The sequence below is a fragment of the Galleria mellonella genome, unplaced genomic scaffold, assembly GCF_026898425.1.
Source record: "Galleria mellonella isolate WM207_F2 unplaced genomic scaffold, CSIRO_AGI_GalMel_v1 utg116, whole genome shotgun sequence".
Classification (NCBI taxonomy): Eukaryota; Metazoa; Arthropoda; class Insecta; order Lepidoptera; family Pyralidae; genus Galleria; species Galleria mellonella.
In genome coordinates, this window is record NW_026441978.1 from 3,393,380 (window position 1) to 3,414,288 (window position 20,909).

Sequence of the window (20,909 nt, forward strand, 5' to 3'; positions counted from 1 at the left end):
CATAGTTAGATAATACTATTATAGTTTATTTTATTACTTTGCGCTTGTTTCTTTTAAATGAATACAGGATATTTATATAAAGAGTTGTGTAACATAGACACAACATCCTGTATTTGTAATTTTAAAACAAAGCTCTAATTGAGAGTTAAGCGGTCAACTCAAAGAGAAGTGACGCATTTGTTGCACAATAGTATAAATCCGTTTAGTTATCTACAAGTCATTTTTTGGCGGAAATGAAATAGTGACCCTGCCTGCGCTATTAGTATACACTGACGGGGCACTGATCATGCGATGTTTTTTTTTTTTAATGAATGATAATGGAATAATAACTCCGCCTGCGTTTCTAGCTGGGGAGGAAAGGGATTGTTAGTAAAGGAGACTGAGAATCCCATTGCTAGCAATATACCCAACCAGGTCGACCTCCTCGCGGTTCCCCCTGGAAACTATCATGGTCAATTCCCGATGAATTCATCATGATGGGCTAACTGGCCTGTTTGCAATCTCATCTATCACCCTTCACTGGTGCTCCGCCAGCGTATCCCGTTAGCGCAAGCGGGGTTAAAATTCCATTTTCACTCATTAAAAAAAAAAACTCCGCCTGCTTAAAAGGTATGCGCTGGTGTAGTAACTGTAAGGGCTGATAGGTGAAAATGAAAGGACAGGTCAGTTAGCCCATCGTAATAAATATACCTGGAAATCGGCGCAATAGTTTACAGGGGGGACCACGTGGAGGTCGACCTGACGGTATATTGCTAGCAGTAGAACTGGCAGCTCTCATTACTAACAATCCCTTCCCTCCAATAATGAGATGTTAGTTTAGGATGAAACAGGTCTTTTTTTACGGGTGAAAATGAAATGGCAACCTCGCCTGCGCTAACGATATAAATTGGCGGGGCACCAGTAAGGGATCATAGATGAGAATGAAAAGGCAGGTCAGTCAGCCCATCGTGATGAATACACCTGTAATTCAGCACGATAGCTTCCAGGGGGAACCACGTGAAGGTCAATTTGCTAGGGGATGTTGCTAGCAATGGAACTGGTAGTCCCTCATTATTAACAATCCCATCCCTCCCTGGTCGAGGTGTTGGCATAAACGTCTCTCTTAATATCACCTCAAAGCCTAACTGCGATTGCTAAACGTCTTGCCAAGCGTGGCAACTATTGGCAATACCCCTCTAATATGGGGAATCTATATTCAGCAGACAATTACTGGCAATTGTCATGATAATGTTTGTAAATGTAAATTTTAAATGATTTAATTTTAAATGATTTAATTTTGCTCAACTACGTTTAAGAGTGTTCGTAATCAAGTATGGCAACTAGACTATCAATTTATCAATTTTTAAAATTAAATATTTTTCTCTAGTACAACACCTTTTTAAATAATCAGTTAGAAACATTGGAAAATGTTAAATTGTTTTTGAAAATTAACAGCTAATTGCGTTGTCACTCTTCGGTAAGCAAAATTTATAAACACTCAAACAAATCATTGAAGGGATTTTAATATTTTTATTTCTATTCTATACCACTGAGATTGCAATCAAGCATACGGCCCACCTGATGCAATCTAGTATGAACCATACGCTAGATTAACACATGGGGTACTTAATAAACTTCACCACGTAAGTAAAGTCGTTGGACGTAGTTAGTTTATTATAATTTCTCTTCTGTTTACAACGCAATAAAAAACAAACTAGCTGAAAGCGGAGAAACCAAAGAAAGGATAAAGGACTCAGTAGTAGTCTTGCAGTGAAAGACGGTAAATAAGAGCACACATTATGAAATGCCATCTTACGGAATATTATAAAAAGAGGTAGCTCATTACCGCTTTTAATTCCAAAGCGTTCTAGAAACTCTGAACTTCGGATTTCGAGTGTAAAATAAAAGTTTCTTAATGCAGAATTGCTGAAGCTTATGTATGTTACGAGCACAATTCGTATGCACTTTTAAAACATGTTGTATATATCCAGTGTTGGGCAAAATACAGACTGGATTTGAATTATAATTGAAATTATAAAATATTTTTAAATTATGTATTTGAAATACAACATAAAGTATTTTAACTATTTTTATTTAAAATACCAATTACAAAATACGTCAGGTATTATGATAATGTAATGTAAAAAGAATTAATCCAGGCCAACCTATTAATCAAAGAAAAAAATCCCTTCATGAATATGGAATTTTTACATGTATTATCAGACAAACAGCCTCTTGTTGGGAAATTAATAAAACCTGCCAATGAAAACAATTTCTCTACAGGTCCTTATGAGTTCAAACTTGTATATTGTATGAACGAAAGCTATCGAACGCTATTTTCTGCAGAACGCACCCATTAATAATGATCGCTGAATTAAAGCCAAATGTTAAAATGTATTTTGAAGCCATAAGTGTTTAAAATGTAAACTACAAAGTACTTCAGCGTGAGATATTTGAAATATCAATTACTTATTACATTTTTAGCAAGTAATTAAAATACAAATACTAAATATGTATTTATTATGAAGAAAAGCTTTTAATCCCGGTTACGCCTACTGAATCTTAGACACAGCTAGTTCATACCTATGGGATAAATTAGTGATTTTTTTTTATTATTATTATTTTACTTTTCTATTTGTTATTATTTATTTGTAGTTCTTTGACCTGATCTGATTCGAGAGGCCATTCAAAAATTATATTTTTTCTAAGTCTTTCATTTTTATTTAAAAGCTTTAAGTGAACATTAAATAATTTCAGCCTAATCAATAACTATTCTCAACAATTTCAACAATAACAGAATAATATAATGTTCACATAACAACGAACTGATAATAATTTTCGTTTATTGTTTGCATCCAGTTTCTTTGAGGTATGTTTAATTTAGCCATAATATTATCATAATAAAACGTTGAAATGATTGCGAAGAAGACATACGAAGGACAAATCGTATATGCAATAATTTTACATATCTACTAACAGGGGTAAGACTAGGGTTGCCAGATAACCTGAAAACCCGAAAATATTTCAATATTATGCATGATATTGATTCATTACGGTTCAAGAATTTCGACGTTTATGGAAAGTTTATTTATTTATAATGGTAGAGATTTAGTCCGAGTTAATTTGCCTGGTTTTATTCTAGTTATAATATTTTTTATAATTCCACTTTTTAAAATTAATCCACTAATCATTCATTAATATTAAAATGAACATGAGATAGTGATGGGACTCTAGTGATTTTTTTTCACTCGAGTCACTCGGTATTGATAACTTACTCACTCGAATGCCACTCGAGTGAAGACAAAACTCGAGTGATTTTTATTGACTCGAGTCACTCGGAATATAAAACTGGAGTGACCAAAATTTTAAAACGAATAAAATAATATTAATTTTACATAGAATATGTGTATTCATTTTCTCAAAAAAAAAAAAAAAATTTATTGTTTCATCATGATAATAGCCGAGGCTAATAGCCTCAGCTATGATATTTCATTATGAAACAATACGAGTACAATTTTTGATTTGAAGTACGTTCCGAAAGTTTCGCATCAAAATACTCCCATAAATCATTTACGTCCTTATTTTCTGGTTGCGGTTTGACGATGAAGACTCCGATTCTGTTCTGATATTACCTGAATTTGTGGATATAGAGGTAGATTCAATTTCACCAATAACGGATTGCATAGCCCTATCAGCATTAGATTCTACGCAAAAACCAATTTTCTTAAATCTCGAATCCAAGTAGGTAGATTTAGCTGCAGTTTTGTTTGATTCTAAAATACTTAACCATTTATCAACAGCATCTAATAAAGACTTTTTTAATTCTTGAACATTTCTAATCAAAGGAATCACTGAAGACAATTTTGGATATTTCTCTCCGGATAAGGCTGCAGTAAGTTTTTCAAGAGGTCTTAAAAGATCTACACATTCGTGAACCACTTCCCATTCAAAGTTTTGTAAATTATTTGGTGAATCAGGCATATCGGACGTAATTGTTGATAAAGCAGTTTTAATTTTGAGCATTCTATCTAGCATTAAATATGTAGAATTCCAGCGTGTTGGGACATCTTGTTTTGATTTGATACATTCCATATCCATTGTACGTTACATTTCCATAAGTTTGTAAGACGTTTTGTTGCTTTGTTTGAAATATGTGACTATGGATTTATTTATATGGATAGATTTATTTATAATTTCCATAAATTAAGGGTTAGCTTTCTTATATTCAATGATCGCCAAGTTCAAAGTGTGAGCTACACAGTAGCGGTTCCTCTTACTTAAATATTCAGAAATAACTTTCTTTATATTCGGAGCATTATCGAATACTATTGTCACAATTTTTTCTGTAATTTGCCACTCATCAAATATCGACTTCAGCACACTGGCTAAAATAATAGAAGAATGTTCCTCCTCTAGTACCTTTCTAGTAGTAATAGTTTGCGAAAAAAGTTTTAAATTATAAATGAAATGTATTGTAATAGTTAGGTATGCTTCATTATTGTCAGAAGTCCATAAATCTGTTGTAGCAGCCGTATATTCAACTAAATGTTAAATATCTACAATTACAGTGCGTGCGGCATGATAAGCATCAGGAAGAATTTTCTCTCTTAAAAGTTTCCTGCTACAGCGGGTAAACTTGTCACAATTTGAATTTCTTACTCCGCTCGGTATAAACCACTCGAGTGGTAAGAGTCAACTCGAGTCACTCGTAATTCGAGTCGCCTCGAGTCACTCGAAACTCGAGTTGTCAAAAATTTAACTCGAGCGCAAGTATTATAAAAACTACTCGAGTCACTCGAGTGAAAATCAATTCGAGTCCCATCACTAACATGAGATCAAAATAAGAGTAAAGTAAGCAAATAAGAGTAAGGGTTTACATTAATTATAGAAAATAAAACAGATTGGACAAACTTCTAATTTTTTAAGTCGGTTAAAAATACAATCTACTGACAATCATTTTAATCGTACTACAAAATTTGAATAGGACTTCATAATAAGGGAAATATTGCGATTTCATTCTAAGAATCACTACAGTCTGTACCCATTACTCGTATTATTATTACACCGAATAAATGCCGGAAATTATAAACCTGTTTCTGGCAACCCTAGGTGAGGTCGCGATGTCGCGGTCTCTTTGAACACTTTTCCGCAATCGTTATCTTCTAACGTCGGTCGCTCCAACCTTTAAGGCTTTGAAGGCATAAAGGTAGGGTTGGGATTTGACGTTAAATATGAGTAGTTTAGTTTCATATTTAAAAATGTATTCGCTTTATGCTAAACCGACATCGAATATCTCCACACTTCGTAAAGATACTCTATCAACAGAGCATGCTTTAAGTACTGCATTTTGTTGGTTAATAAAGACAAAACAGAAAACTTTTGAGCATGGAGTTTCAATTAGATAAAAGATTACTAAATATTGAACAAAATATGTTAATGTGTGACAACTACCTACAACCCCCCACCCCCTTATAGGAGAAGCCATGTTCAGCAGTAGAGAGTTAACGGCTGATACAACGAATATTTAACAAGAATATTATTCCATACAAAACTTTTTCGTCGTACAAAATGAAATTGGAGGAATTAAAAACATTTTAAGGGAATGATCTGACAGTAGAACTGAACATTTTTACAAAAAAAAAAAAATGTGGGATAAACGAAAAAAAAATTTGAGACATATCAACACGACGCCTAAAGCTATCAATAGTCAAGGTACATTGGTATTTTTTGTCTTTTTTCAATCCTTTTTCCTTCGAAAAAAAAAACAATGTACATAGTTCCATTGGTTAAATAAACCCTAAACAGAAGTCGTTAATGATTCCAATTTCACCTGTATACAATCGATTTAATTTTATAAGTACATATAAAAAAGTATATAAGAAACCTTATGCAAAAACCGCAGATGTTATTGATCACGAGTTCTAGCACGTGTTGATTATAGGGCACGTGCTATCGTGAGTACGGTCAGCAGAACACGTTGGAGTGCTAGCGTGGGGCGTCGCCGGGCGGCGGCTGCTTGTGCCGACCGTACCGCGGCGCCTTTGTACCGACGCCGCCACCCTTTGATGTCGCTCTCTCACGCCTTCGCGACCCGCTTTGATTGATTTCACGTTTTGTTAATTATATTGACACCGTACGAGCGTGAAATATTTTTACGTCATCCTTGGCGAACTCCGTATTTTCATCGATGCCGCGTCATTAAATGCGACTTTCATACGTAATTAAATTAAGATTTTTTTTTATGCAACTTAGAATGACAAACAAGCTGACGGCCCACCAGATGGAAAGTCGTAACCGTCGCCTATAGACGTGAGCAGTATAAAAAGAAATGGACTGAGTACAGATAAATTAATAAGGTTTTATTACTTATCTTAATTGTTCAATATCTCTTTTTAATTTTAAGCAAAATTTCTTATATTTCGGAGTCTTTACATCACATCACATGACCACGATCTAATCAAAATATCTTACATCCCTCCCCTCATCTTTCATCACTCACTGGTGCCCCGGCCACTATTGATATGACTGTGAATAAAAATAGTACATTACTGCAGCGGCCAGCAACTGAGGCATTGATAGACGAACGTGCAAATGTGGGCCGAGGCGTAGCCGAGGCACACGTACGTGAGTCCATCGATGCCTAGTTGTGGCCAAGGCTTGTATTGGACTTTTCTCAAACAATGCGCGGAAATCAAAAATACAATTTTACTTTTTAAGTTCAACGACGAATAACAAACAATAATAATTTTTCACGTGCCATAATGTTCCTTTGTTTTTTTTTTTAATAATCAGCTTTCTATGTGCAAGCCAGTTTGAAATTTAAATAAAACTATTAGTTACCTCCTTGGTAGCCATGTTTCGAAGTAAAAGGTCATTCCATTTTTAAATTACAGGACAATTAGGAGTTTACATAGTAATTTATCTGGCTGCAAAACACGACAGATATGGATTTTCATACAAATTTTGCCGGCCGCTGCCCGCATGTATCTGGCCAATACGGCAATTTTAATTTATCTCGAAGAAGATTGTCAAAATAATGCTCACATTTCCAAGCATGTTTGAGAAATAATTATTTTCCTAAATGACAATGAAATTTAATTAATTGTGCAGCAATAATTTCCATGTCTATTCTCTTTGCAATGCAATATCATACGAGTAACACCATTGCAGTGTTTACAGTTTATACTTTCTTATTTGAGTCTACAAAGGCTTCATATTAGAGAAGTCGACACGCGACAGTCGGTACCGCTAGGTGGTTCCGAGTTCCACGTTCCACACTATGACACCACGTATACATGACTTCTAGAGATATATAAAAATAGACGACGCGAGAAGCTCAATTTACGAGTATATTAATAAAATTGAAAACCAAGCGTTTTATTACTAAATTACATGTCGAGGAAAGGATCTTTAGTAATGGAGATTAGTCCCCACTGTTATGGGAAATCATATTGATTAATTTCTGCTGAATTCAAATAAAATCAAAATCAAAACAAATTTTATGAATATAGACCTATTACAGACACTTACGATACGTCACGATGGGCGGATTGACCTCACTGGTGCCCCGCTAGCGTATACCGATAGAACAGGCTCGGTTACCATTCCATTTTCATCTAATAAAATAATATATGGTAAGGACGTAACAAAAACAAACACGCGCCAAATTCTTTAAAAAATATTATTATTATTATCTTAATAAAATATTATCAGTATTATGTTTTATAACATAATAATACTTAAGAAATGTACGTAGCCTGGGGTCTAGAATCTTGCATATTGTCGACTATATATAGAAAATCCTATGTAATATACAATGCCAATTTTGCACATGTTTTATAATAATTTTACCTTGTTTTCTAAAACAATCGGAGAACTGTTGTGGAGATCCCAGATAATATGACTATTTTCTATATCCTTCAATTAAGTGTAGTGAAACATTTATTGTTATTATTATTTCAGTCGTTAACTGTCCACTGCTGGATATAAGTTTTCCCATAAGTGGAGTTTTGCCAGTAGTTGCCACGCTGGGCAGGCGGGTTGGCAATGACAATTAGGCTTTAGAGACGTTTTCTGTACATCTCTTCATGTAGGAACTTCAAATTGATATTAGACGGAGTCAAGCAGGCTCTGAGCATACTTCAGTGGGCAATATTTGTCACGCAAAGTATAGCACGCGCAAAAGCGTCATCTATTTAAACGCAGTCGCAATATCTATGGCCGACTCACTGACTCACTAATGAGCCCGCTCACCACAAGTGGCGGCAGACGGTAGGAAGCACGTGCGACGTGCCACCGAATCCCTCCGCTCTCACGTACACCTGTATCTTTTTGGTCAGTTTTTCGGTGGAAATGTGTTGCTCAGAGAGGTCTTTTGACTCGTCGTTCAGCCGACCGCGGCGAGCCTGAATATGAGGTGTCAGTAAAAAGACATATAAGTTTTATTACAAAATTTTCCAACGAGACTTATTCATTCGAAAAATAGCAAAGTTCTCTAGAAGGAAGATCAGTCAACTTTTTGGGTGATTAAAAATTAATGAATACGGTATTTTTATATTAAATTAATTATAAAATACCTATATGAAGGATTGTTTATTGAGATATGTAGGTACTGCAGTATTAGCAAACTTCAACTTTTCTCAAGATGTATAAACATAGATCGAAAGAAATATGAAAGTTAGTTCTGAAAACTCAAATCTTTCATACTAACCCCCATATTCATAAAAATGAAAACCTACAAACCTGTTTTAACTATAACTGTTTTGGCACTTTGTTTTAAATTGGAAATTTAACAACTACATTAAATTTACAACTTTACTCAAACATTTTACAAACTACCACATACAAGTACTTCATAGCATTTCGACTGTATTCTTTGGGCAAAGTTAAAAACTATTATCTATGAATACTATCACTAGGTTCAGGTTTGTAGACCCCTTTATATATCTACCTGATATCCTGTCTTCTAATCTATAAATAAAAACTTTTATATATATATATATATATATATATATATATATATATATATATATATATATATATATATATATATATATACATAATAATACTAATAAATAATAATAATACATAAAGCAATTTTTAAAAATCAATAAAGGTCACAGAATCGCACAATTAAAGTCATTAAGGATTGAACTGAAAAAGTGTTTTTACACTTCCACGACATACATTTAAAGGAAACAAGCAACGGTTTTAATGGCATCACTGTGTAATTACAGAATATACCGGTTTATAGCGTTATTAAACAACTTCGAACATCCCGATCAAAGGGATCCCGATTCCATTAGTGCAACAGATAATTAAGACCGAATTGGAATTTTTTTAAAAACTCGTAATTAGTGTTGCATGCAGGCAACGCATCCATTGTGAGGTGCGAAACGCGACGCGACCGTGGAATCGCAAATAAATAGAGGTAAAGATAATAAATTACAGGGAAATTGCTAATGATGAACGCGGCGGGGCCGCGGGCGGTGCATTAAGCCGGCGGCAAACATCAAAGGGCTCTTTGACCGAGCCGACACTCCCACAGCCGCGCGCCGCCTCGCCCGCCACCCCCCCCCGGCTACTATTCCTGCCATTTGTACTGACTGATACCAATCAATCCACCGTATCATTGGCTCCCGATTTTTGGATAGTGCTTCCAGTCTTTGTTGTTTATGTACATAATTGATTACATTACAAGCTATGGTATTTGAAGATTTAAGATCACAGGTACTGATAAATATACAGAAGATTATTTAGGGGACAATTTCAATATAGGGTTTTGTATTACTTACTTAAATGCAGTGTCAGTATAAATAAAAAAAAAATCTACTCGAAAAACATAAATAAGGATAATTTTCTGCTTGATAGTGAGACATCGATGACCCTTGGGACCGCTGCATGTAATTCTGTCTGTTAAATTTGAACTGTAATGTTAGTAAATAAATTGTATTTTTATTTTCTGTTTTATATTTATCAAAATATATTAGACAACAGTATCATGGCGCGTGCCTTTGGGAACATTTTTTAAACAATAACTGAAAATCAGCGACTTGCTTATTAAATTAAGTAAACTACTCATTGAGATATTGCCTTTTTGTAGCACTGTGATACACATATAACATTTTCACATATAATGTACAAAATTTTTGTGTATATCGCCCTTTTGTAAAACTCAGTTTATTTTTCAAAGATAAAGAGTTTATCTATGTATCTATCTACCATCATAATCATATCAGCCATTTTCTGTTTACTGCTAAACATAAGTTTTTGTCACAGACTGCTATAAGGAACGGTTCTGAACCACCTGCACCTATTTTTCTATACATATAGTTATTTCCATAAGATAGACCAAACACTAACAAACAAACTTTATTAATTAAAAGCTAGTAAAAATAAAGATTGTTCTATGTGGCGTTAATTGCTCGGCCGCGTATGATACAGCGAATAACTTATTAATGTTATTGATTAATAAACCGTACTCCATTCGGGATTTTAAGGTTTTTTTAATGGGTGAGAATGGAATGATGACCCCATCAGACGGGGCACCAGTGAAGGGTGACAAGTGAGAATGAAGGCAAATCAGTTGGCCCATAGTAACCAATTGAACAAAAATTAACCACTATGGTATCCTGGAGGAACCGAGTGGAGATCGACCCGATACATCCTGTATTTACTAGCAATGGGGCTGTTAAACCTCATCGCTAATAATCCCTTTACCCCCTGGGGTTTTAAGATTTTTTAATGGGTGAGAATGGAATGGTGACCCCGCGTGTGTTATCGGTATACGCTGGCAGGACACTAGTGAGTAGTGATAGATGTGAATCAAACTAGGTCAGTAAGACCATTATGACGAATTTCGCAAGAACTAATCACGATGATTTCCATGGGGAACCGCGTGGAGGTCAACCTGATAGGGTATATTGCTAAAAATGGAACTGGTTTTTTTTTTATAGGTGATAATGAAATAGTAACCCCACCCGCGCTATCGGTATACGCTGACAGGGCACCAGTGAAGGATGATAGACGAGGATGAAACAGGTCATTTAGCCCATCGTGACGAATTCAACGAGAATTTTTCACGATGGTTTCCAGGGGGAACCACGTGGAGGTTGACCTGATAGGGCATATTGCTAGCAATGGGGCTGTCAAACTCCATTGCTAACAATCCCTTCCCCACACAATGGGACTGTTAGACCCCATTACTACATTTCTTTGCCGCCGGTTTTTTAATGTTCTACTGTTAAATTAACTAGCCAAGCCACAAGCCACAAGCCAAGTCACAGCCTTTGTGTATAAAGGAGTTGGTCTAGAAACTCTTGATGCTAAAGGGCGACACCCTCACAGTGGTAGTTGTAGAACGTGAAGGAGTCCCTTACGGGGTAGTCAGATAGAGAGAGTAATGAACCCTTAAGTAGCTCCTAGAATACGTTTGTAGAACGTTGACTCCGTCTATATCAACACGCTCTCGTCAGTTTTATTTTTAAATAAATAACATTGAAAGTTTATTAATAATTCAAGATAAATAGTGTTATCTTTTAATGCGAATTAGAATTACAATTTAATCCCTCCGATAAGAAAAATAATTTACAAGCTTTTAGATATTAGATAAAAATGTATCCAAGCTAGGGTTACGAACCTAACAGATATCATTTTATCTCACTAATCCTACTAATAAATATTATAAACTAGTTGATCCCACAGACGTGTCGTCATGTACAAATTACAATTTTGTCTGTGAAAAGTATAAATGAGTAAATAGACATCTTTTTATATGGAGCATTGCTTGTAAAAACATTTTTTTGAATATTTATATTTGAGATACAAGTTTAATACTTTTGAACGTCATGCGGAATGACCTTCAAAAGGAAGTAAGAAAAATTGCCAACCTGATAGGTGTAGTTCTTATCGTCAGTTATGATCGAGAATTTTAGAATGAATTCGGAGATCTTTGACAATTTTTAAACGATTTTATTAATATTTTTCTAATAGAAACTGTTTTCATTTTGACCAGTTCCACTTGTCCCTACCAACTTACCCCCCTGAGGGGTAACAGTGGTTAAGAATTATTTACTATTTATTTTTTGTAAAAAATATTTAATTGTCACTACGATTCATAATGACCTAAGTAAAGCCATAACAATATCAAAATATATAACAATTTCACATTTATAGGCAATGCTTGTTAAGCAGATAACAAGTCGGTCATAATTGAAAGGCGCCACAAAGCTCTGCAGGCCCACGAAGTATAGTTACATGGTGTCAACGAGACCCATACGACGAGGCGAGAGCGGTAACGAGCCACTACACAGCGACCGCGGGCCCTCACTAAGCACGGTGATTTGAACGCGAGGCACCCCTAGCACGGATCTAAGGCCCATAGACGTACATTCAAATAGATGGCGCTCTAACACGTGGTTGGTACAGTACAAGTTCAGTCCGGCAATCCAAACCATACACACACAGTGGTCTCCCGCATTAACCAGCCAACTCGAGCTAAATTTTGATTCAAAGTTCCCACGTTAATTAATAAATTATTCAGACTCGATACAATCTGATAATAATCTTCTTCCAATCACATACCTTCCAATTTAAATACGTGAATTAAACCAATATAAATAATTTCAAGAGAATTGACAACATTCTTTTTAATCGTAGATACTTTCGAAGCAATTTGGCTTATCAGGGTCGCGCTCACGTCACAGCCACTCATGATTAAGGGTTCCGGATGGCCTAGAAACTAGTCGAGCTTTTTCCTAGAATTTCACTACAAATTGTCATCACCAGACTAGAACACAAAATAAAAATAGCTGCTTAGTGGTAGAAATAGGTGCGATAAAGATATTTACATACTTAGTCTCTGGTTCCTTTTTAAGGATTTGTTAATTTTTTTATTTAGAGATTGGGAAATGTTCCATCCCATATCAGGTCTTTAATGAAATTCTTTCCTGCACTCAATAGAGAGTAATTAGTCAGTAACCACGATGCAATACGTTCGAGTCTCCTAAACTCTCAGACGACCCGTAGTCTACAAGTCAGTCGGCTTGCAGACTATAGCAATTACTGTGAAATTAGCGGCAGGAATGCGGATACGTGGAATTACAGTGCAAGGAAGTACAGTTTCAAACTGTTGATTTTTCAAGAACCTCATTAAGGAATTCCTTTTCACAAGATTACATAGCCAACATATTTCTTAATTTCTACCGTTATTATATACTAGCTACTTTATCACGTATACGTTTTTTAAATATCTAACAATCTCTTGGCGAATCAATAATATTTATGGAAATTATATTGCATGAAGATTCTTATGCGTGACTACGTTCATACTTTGTACACGCTTACTCCATATTCTTAAAACTTACAATTTATATCTTTAAAGCATAAAATATCCCGAAGTTAAACTGTCTCCAATGCGCGACAATAAATAAAAAATTAAGCATTTTACTATCATATTATACGGGTTTACGCTCTTTGAATTAGACAAGAATGATTTTTTTCGAAAGTTTAAAAATGCATAGTAATAAACGTAAAGTATCTCGACAATTTGTTCATTCCGATACAGTAACAGTGAAGACGCTTCAATGACGCCTCAATTCAATATCAACTGGGCAACTGAAGCATCAGGTTCAGCTCAGTCGACGCACCTCCGCCTCAAGTGACACTAGACATTGGTTGCTCAAAGGCGAGTGTTTGCCCCTTTGTCTTACTGGCCAATTAGTGCAGACCGTTCATTTAATTCTATCGGTCGATTAGCAACGGAGCCAGGTGGCCATTAATTGTTTGCCGCCAATTTGTATGCGCTTCATGTTTGGGCGCCAACGTTACGGTTATGCACAAAGTGATCTAGAATAGTTATTGCCCTACCTACTGGTGCGGTTGAGCTCGTCATTACTTTAATGATCCAATCAGATCAATTTGAAATCTTAATAAGGAGAAGAGACTGTCACTAATAATCGCATTACCAGCAATATACTCAGATCAGATCAGATCGACCACATCTGGGTTTTCGACGAATTCATCCTGATGAATTCGTCGAAAACCCAGATGTGGTCGATCTTACAGTTTTTACCCCTAAAAACTGTAATGTATCCTGATACATTACAGTTTTTAGGGGTAAAAACTGTAATGTATCCTGATGAATTCGTCACGACCGGACTAGTTATTTGCGATGAATAATAATAATAATAATCAAATAAAAGGAGTAAATAGATGAGAGTAACAAATTAATTTTGTTAATGCAAAGCGCCGTATTTTGGTGCCAACAGTCTGCATCAGATATATGAGTTTATTTGCTAAAACTCTGATTTTATGTTGCTTATTACAAATATCCGCCTTGAACACATGCAAATGTATATTCAATTTCACTTTAAAGTTCAAGACGCAAAAATATCTGACGCAACATCGTATTCCTATGATCATAAATCATTGCTGAGTTAATATTTGTCTTGTCTACCTAAGAGTTTGAAAACTTCTAACTGGAGAAGCCCGCATACGAACTTTTATTTTTATAAGATTAGGAAAGAGGATTGGATAGATTTGTGGAAAGTTTAGTCTAGTCGGCCGATTACTTCAGTTCTCGTATTTATATTTAAAGACTGTATTAGTTTTATAAAAACTTTTATTCTTTATCCAAGTTTCACTTTATTAAATTTTACAGGAACATCAGACAAAATGAGGAATTATGTTTTGTATTCAGTTTCATTAGCGTCTTCTATTTATCGTAGCATAACGTTATCGAACTTACCAATTTCTGTACTTTTATTCAAATATAATGAGTAGTTCAGAGTTCAAAAAGTTTTTTGTAGGAGCCGGTATAGCAGCGGCGACAGATCTTAGGCAACCTTATAACTTAACAACTCATATTAGACCTGTGGATAGATGGATACCATAATCACATATCACAAAATGGCCAGGAGTAATGGTGTCATACTACTTTAAAAAATAAAGGACAATATTTGTTTTCTCTGTAAGATATTTTCTTGTGATTTTTGTTTTTGCTAAGTTTACTATTGCAATATTTTAGAAGATATAATAAAAAGTATTTGCTTATCTACATAAGTAAAAGTTTTAAACGAAACAGTCTAGCTACATCGTAAGCGTGGATTTGAGAAGTAGGAAAACTAATAAAATAAAACCACTTTTTTAAGTTTGAGACTCAGGAACACAGCTCTGAAAATCTCATCCAATTTGGTGTAGTAATTTTTACATAACATACAGAAAAACAAAATTTTTAAAACATATTTTATAGACCTCTAATATCAATTTTTCTTAAACACCTCCCATGTACAGACATCGTCTAGTTACAATTTTATTATACCAGTAAGATAAGATTAAATTCTCCACATTAAGATCTATCTTATAGCGTATCTATGTAGTTCCCAATATAAAATGGGCCACCACCCCTTCCTTTCCTGTGGGTGTTATAAAAAGCGACTAAGGGAACTTAATCGTCTAGAGATGGGCAGCAGTGTCAGCAGGATCAGCAGTGGACAGTTATGATTAAGAGGGGGAAGGGATTGTTAGTAATGGAAACTGAGAATCCCATTGCTAGCAATATAGCCAGGTCGATCTCTTTGCGGTTCCCCCTGGAAACTATCATGGTTAATTCCTGATGAATTCATCATGATGGGCTAACTGGCCTGTTTTCATTCTCATCTATCTCCCTTCACTGGTGCTCCGTCAGCGTATCCGGTTAGCGCAGGCGGGGTTACCATAACCATTTTCACCCATAAAAAAAAGGTATGATTAAGATCCATATATGAATAATATAATGAGCGGATTTGAATAGTTTCTGAGAAATTCGACTTATCTATTTTTCAAACTGATAACAACAGCAAACAAGTTAAAGACCTTCATCGTCAAGAAATCAAAAATCGACTAGAAAAAAAAAATAAATCGAATCGGTACAATCGAGTTTTGTCTCAACAAAGACTTTCCTCGTCAAGAAGTCAAAAATCGATTAGAAAAAATCAAAAGAAATCGAATCGATACAATCGACTTTTGTCTCAATAAAGACTTTCCTCGTCAAGAAGTCAAAAATCGACTATAAAAAATCAAAAGAAATCGAATCGGTTCAATCGACTTTTGTCTCAAACAAGACAATAGAGCACAGGGAAATTAGTAGGAAATACTTGACCTAAGTCTACTTGTGATTGGTAAGTCGAAGAGACTCCACTTGTAATGACAAAGCTATGCGCCCCGCACGGTCCTCCAAGCCTAATCCGTTTTCTCGTGTTACTAAAATGGTGTAAGAACCAATACGGACGCAAGGGATGAATGTGTTTATGTATATTAAACATATGTTACAATGTCTATGATCAATTTAATTATCTTTAAATGCAGCTCCATCTCTTATAAATTAAATAAATTTGGTTGAAATTATCAAATAAAATTTAACAATCACTTTACCTACTCATTTCAAAATTAAAATATCGGTGCGGGGATTGTTAGTAATGGGGTTCCATTTTTAACAATATACCCTGTTACGTCGACCTCCTCGCGATCCTCCGTGGAAACCATGTTGGTGAATTCATCACAATGGGCTGACTTATCTGACTTCATCCTCATCTATAATTTTTCACTGGTACCCCGCCAACGTATACCGAAAACACAGGCGGAGTTAGTTTTATGTTGTACAAATTAAATAGTCATATATATTTCTATAATCCATTAAATGTATTTATTTATACTTTATTGTACACACTATATATACATAATAATACGTAAAAAATATGACAGATGTAAACAAATGAACAAAGGCGAGCTTAACTCTAGGAGTTCCCTACTAGCAAACTCAAAATTAATTAATTTATTTTAATTCTCAAAGAACTATTAGTTTTAGTTATTTAAGTAACAAAAATGACAATATTTGGGATTATTTGTATTAATCGATAGAGTTTAATTTTATACCGATTAGAGATGGGCAATCCACCTGGGTGGGTTTAAAGTCTGGTGGGTAAAAACCGGGTGTTTTGGGTTTATTGGGTTTAAACCCCATAAACACCCAAATTTTTGGGTGTTTATGATTTTGTACTTCATCATCGTCATCTCAGCCGCAAGACGTCCACTATACTGGACATAGACAATATTATTATGCAGCCTACAGAATAAAAAACTTTTAATTTGATTTTGAGTTTATTAAGAAAGAGATGAAAGTAAAATGTAAAACTACAGTCAATCACTGTCAGATTCAGAGTTATTACAAGCGATGAATTGTATAGGTTCGATAGGCTCTATTTCGTCTAAACTGTTATGTTCATTTACTTGCTCAATGAAAGCTTCTAAGGTATTTTCTTCATTAAACTGAATGTCCTCGCATTCAGCTTTATGTTTAAGATTCCAGTTATAACAAATGAATGAAATTTTTTCAGTTCTTTCAGTTGTAAGTCGATTTCTTTTGTTATTATGTATGTAGCCTTGGATACTAAAGGAACGCTCAGTGGCTGCCGAAGTACAGGGAGCTGATAGAATACGAATCGCTACTTTGCTTAACTCAGTGGAACCACAAATACCTTTCCACCATATTAGGGGCTCAATGCTATCTAATGAGCTCCATACAAATCCTCTGGCCCAAAAGTTTTCTTTAGCTTTATAACACGCCAAATCTGCCATTACATTTGACAAACTTAAGTGTTGGCTTAAATTGTAGATAAACTCCATACCCTTAAGTTCTTCCTCTTGAGTAAGTTCGACTCCTAGAGTCCTGGGGTCTAGAATATATGCTGCAAAATGTATTGGCCTCATTGCCATATTGCATCTTGAAGATACTGATGTTAGAATCTGCTGTTTGCTTTCTTCGCTCAATGTCGAAATCTCATTTAATGCAAAACGTATCTTAGCTTGTACATCTCTAAATGTAATGTATGTGCGATGCAAACGATTCTGGTCGCTCTCTAAGTAAAATATGCTTTCAGTGACTGGTTCCAAAATACTTATACATTCCCCTGTCTTCGTCCAGAAATCATCACTTAGAATTAAATCTTTAATATCTCTTGAAATTACCACATCTTCTCTAACTGTTAATATTTGCAAAGCTATCTTATTTGCTTTCAAACTTTTTAACGAAGTAACATGACTTCCCCATCTTGTAGCACAAGGCAATTTTAGTGTTTGTGTAGAATCTTCACCCTGCCTTGATTTTATCAACAAGGAACTTAATCGTTGACTCCTTTTAACAGTTTTTATTATATTTATGGCTTGCATAATAAACACAGTTACTTCTTGTATCTTTACAATATCTTGGCACAACAAGTTAAGGATATGTGCACAGCAACCGAGAGGAACAACATGTGGATATTTGAGTTTTGTTAATTCGAATGCCTTTTGTATATTTCTAGCGTTATCGCCAATAAGTACAAGAAACTTATTTGCTCCATACACTTTCATTACTTTTTCAACTTCTTGGCTAAGGTATTCACTAGTGTGAGGATTACTTTCTGTATTCAAACTTTTAACGTATGCAGGTTGAGGTTTTGATATAAGAAAGTTTATTATTCCTTCATTTCTTAAATTAGACCAGCCATCACACTGAAGGTGTAAGTAACTACAAGCATTTAGTTCCTCATTTAACTCAAAACGCATTTCTCTATATATTTTATCTAAGTATTTTGTCGCTAAAGCTTTACGTGAAGGTATTTTAAATTTTGGTTGCAATTTTTCGAAAAATTGTATCCATAAAGGATGTTGCACCATCGATAATGGCGTCCCTGTTACAAATATAGCTCTCGCTAATTCTGTTTTTATATGATCATCGGTGTCTTGAAACTCAGCATTTATTGTAGTGTTAGCAGACGACGAGGGGCTTATAAAAGAATCATTTGTCTCTATCTCTGACAGTCCAGACATTTTGGTTTTGGACGAGCTATCTTTTATAAGTTTCATAGAGTCTTTTAATGTTTCTGGAGATTTTGGACAAGTGATAAGATGTTGAAGCATTTTGGCAGCATTACTGAATTTGTAGACCTTATTACAAAGCTTGCAAGAAACAGACTTGTTTGGTAAAGTACGGTAGTGCTCCCATATGCGTAAATCTTTAGGTCTCCCCATTGAACCTAAAAAAATGAACGATGATTAGTTGGTCTGACGAAAATTCAACAATAGAGTGCCTATTTTTTTACAATGATTATTTCTTGTTATTTACAATAAATTTAATAAAAAAAAAAATAAAATAAATACAAAAAACCTTTGTAAAATTACATCTCCTCGGAGGATTAAACGCAGACGCTAGTTTATTATCGTATTGTTCTGTATTTTTCTCAGCAACTTCTTTAATTTGATTAGGTACTTACGCATATTATGTTAAAAATAAATATCTAGTACACATCTTAGGCTATCCACCATTATTATCCAATGACGACTCTCAGCTAACTATGCACTATCATCCAAAATAAACGTGTATGGAAAATTTTATCCCAGTCGGTTGAGGATTGAGGATAATTGCATCAACATACGAACATACCTACATACTTTTATTTACATAACGCAAGCTAAATAAAAGCTTGTAATAATACATCTAATTTTAAGTTAAAATTGTTAAGTGATCATGATATAATTGTATCATTCAAAAATCCACTTACCTTTAATTATTTCTTGTTAAGTATAAATATTATTTCAAATCTGCTCCCTTAATATGCACTTTTTTACTGCTTTTCCTACCTAACACGTTACCAGGAAGTCACGTTACCAGAGTCAGAGTAATAGTGAACACGTTTGACAGTGATTGTCGTCGCCTCATATTCAGCGTCGACGAATAGGGGAATCCCCAGTCATAATGTATTGCATGCGTGGCGGTCTTACTTCAAATCCATAAACAAAGAGATAATTACAGAACTCGATACTAGATGGCGCTGTTTTTGTTTGAAGAAAGTTTGCGGGCTAAAATACATAGAATTTCATCAATGACTTCCACAAAGAACAACATTTCTGTTTTTTCTAAGTCCGTATCTCTTCCGTATATTTCATAAGATATAAGCTTGGGCTACATTGTTATGCAACGTGATTTTGTCGCTGTCTTGCTAGCAGGGTTGACAGATATACGATTTAAATCGTACTCATACTATTATTTGTCTATTTTTTAATGTACGATCGTAAAGATTATGATCGTAATTCGCACAAAAACATACGACTTTTTGGTTACCTGGCAACATTTTTATTATGAAACGAACATGCTCACATCATCAGTCACATGCAACAATTTATTGGGGATTTCCCCTTCACATCTGGCAGTCCTGCTTGCTAGAATATAGGTAAGTCAGCCACAGTTACTGACGATCGATATTTAAAGGGTATTGTTTTTGTGCTAAATATTTCATAAAAACGTTATTTAATACTTTGTGGATTATTAATTTAGTTGATAATCACTGGAAGTAAAATGGATGCTAATTTGAGAGATCAAGATCTTCGTATAAAACAGTTAATAAAAGAAAATCTACGTAAGTACTCTTTTTATACCTAGGTAGGTAAGGTATAATAAACACAAAAGGTACTTAGATCGCGTGTGTTCGAAGCATTTATTCTAATAAATTTAATTTAAAATTGTAGAAAGAAAAAAATGTCTGCCAAGCCGTAGCCGAAGCCGATCTCCAAATATATTTGGCGATAGTGAGACCCAGTGTCCAGATGATTTACCCAGCGTCGTCGCAACAAAGAAAAAAACGAGGATAAAGTAAAAGAAAATTTACTGAAAGAAGAAACAAACTGTTCTAAATGCTTAATTTATGGAGAAGAGGATAAAAGAAATGAGTATTTCGGACTGTTAGTGGCTCAAGAATTTAAATATATACGGCCATGTGTGCGAACGAGGTGTTATGAAGAAATTTTAAAGTATCTACGGGAAGCAAAAGGCCAACATGTTGATCAACTGCAACATGAAAACACTGAAAATTAATTACTTTCATTTTATTATATATAGATTTTTAAAATTTCCTGAA

At 34.7% G+C, this 20,909-nt stretch overlaps 2 protein-coding genes across 3 annotated transcripts in view; both read right to left on the bottom strand.

Moving 5' to 3' along the window:
- The window catches only part of LOC113510398 (axin), a 111,910-nt gene that overhangs the window by 87,182 nt on the left and 3,819 nt on the right, over positions 1-20,909 (bottom strand). The gene's annotated exons all lie outside the window — the stretch shown is intronic.
- On the bottom strand, positions 15,238-20,630 carry LOC128200623 (uncharacterized). Its single transcript, XM_052894648.1, has 2 exons — positions 19,557-20,630; positions 15,238-19,031 (listed from the first exon to the last, which is right to left on the bottom strand). The coding sequence occupies exon 2, from the start codon at positions 19,024-19,026 to the stop codon at positions 17,155-17,157; it is 1,872 nt and encodes a 623-aa protein (XP_052750608.1). The 5' UTR covers positions 19,027-19,031; positions 19,557-20,630; the 3' UTR covers positions 15,238-17,154.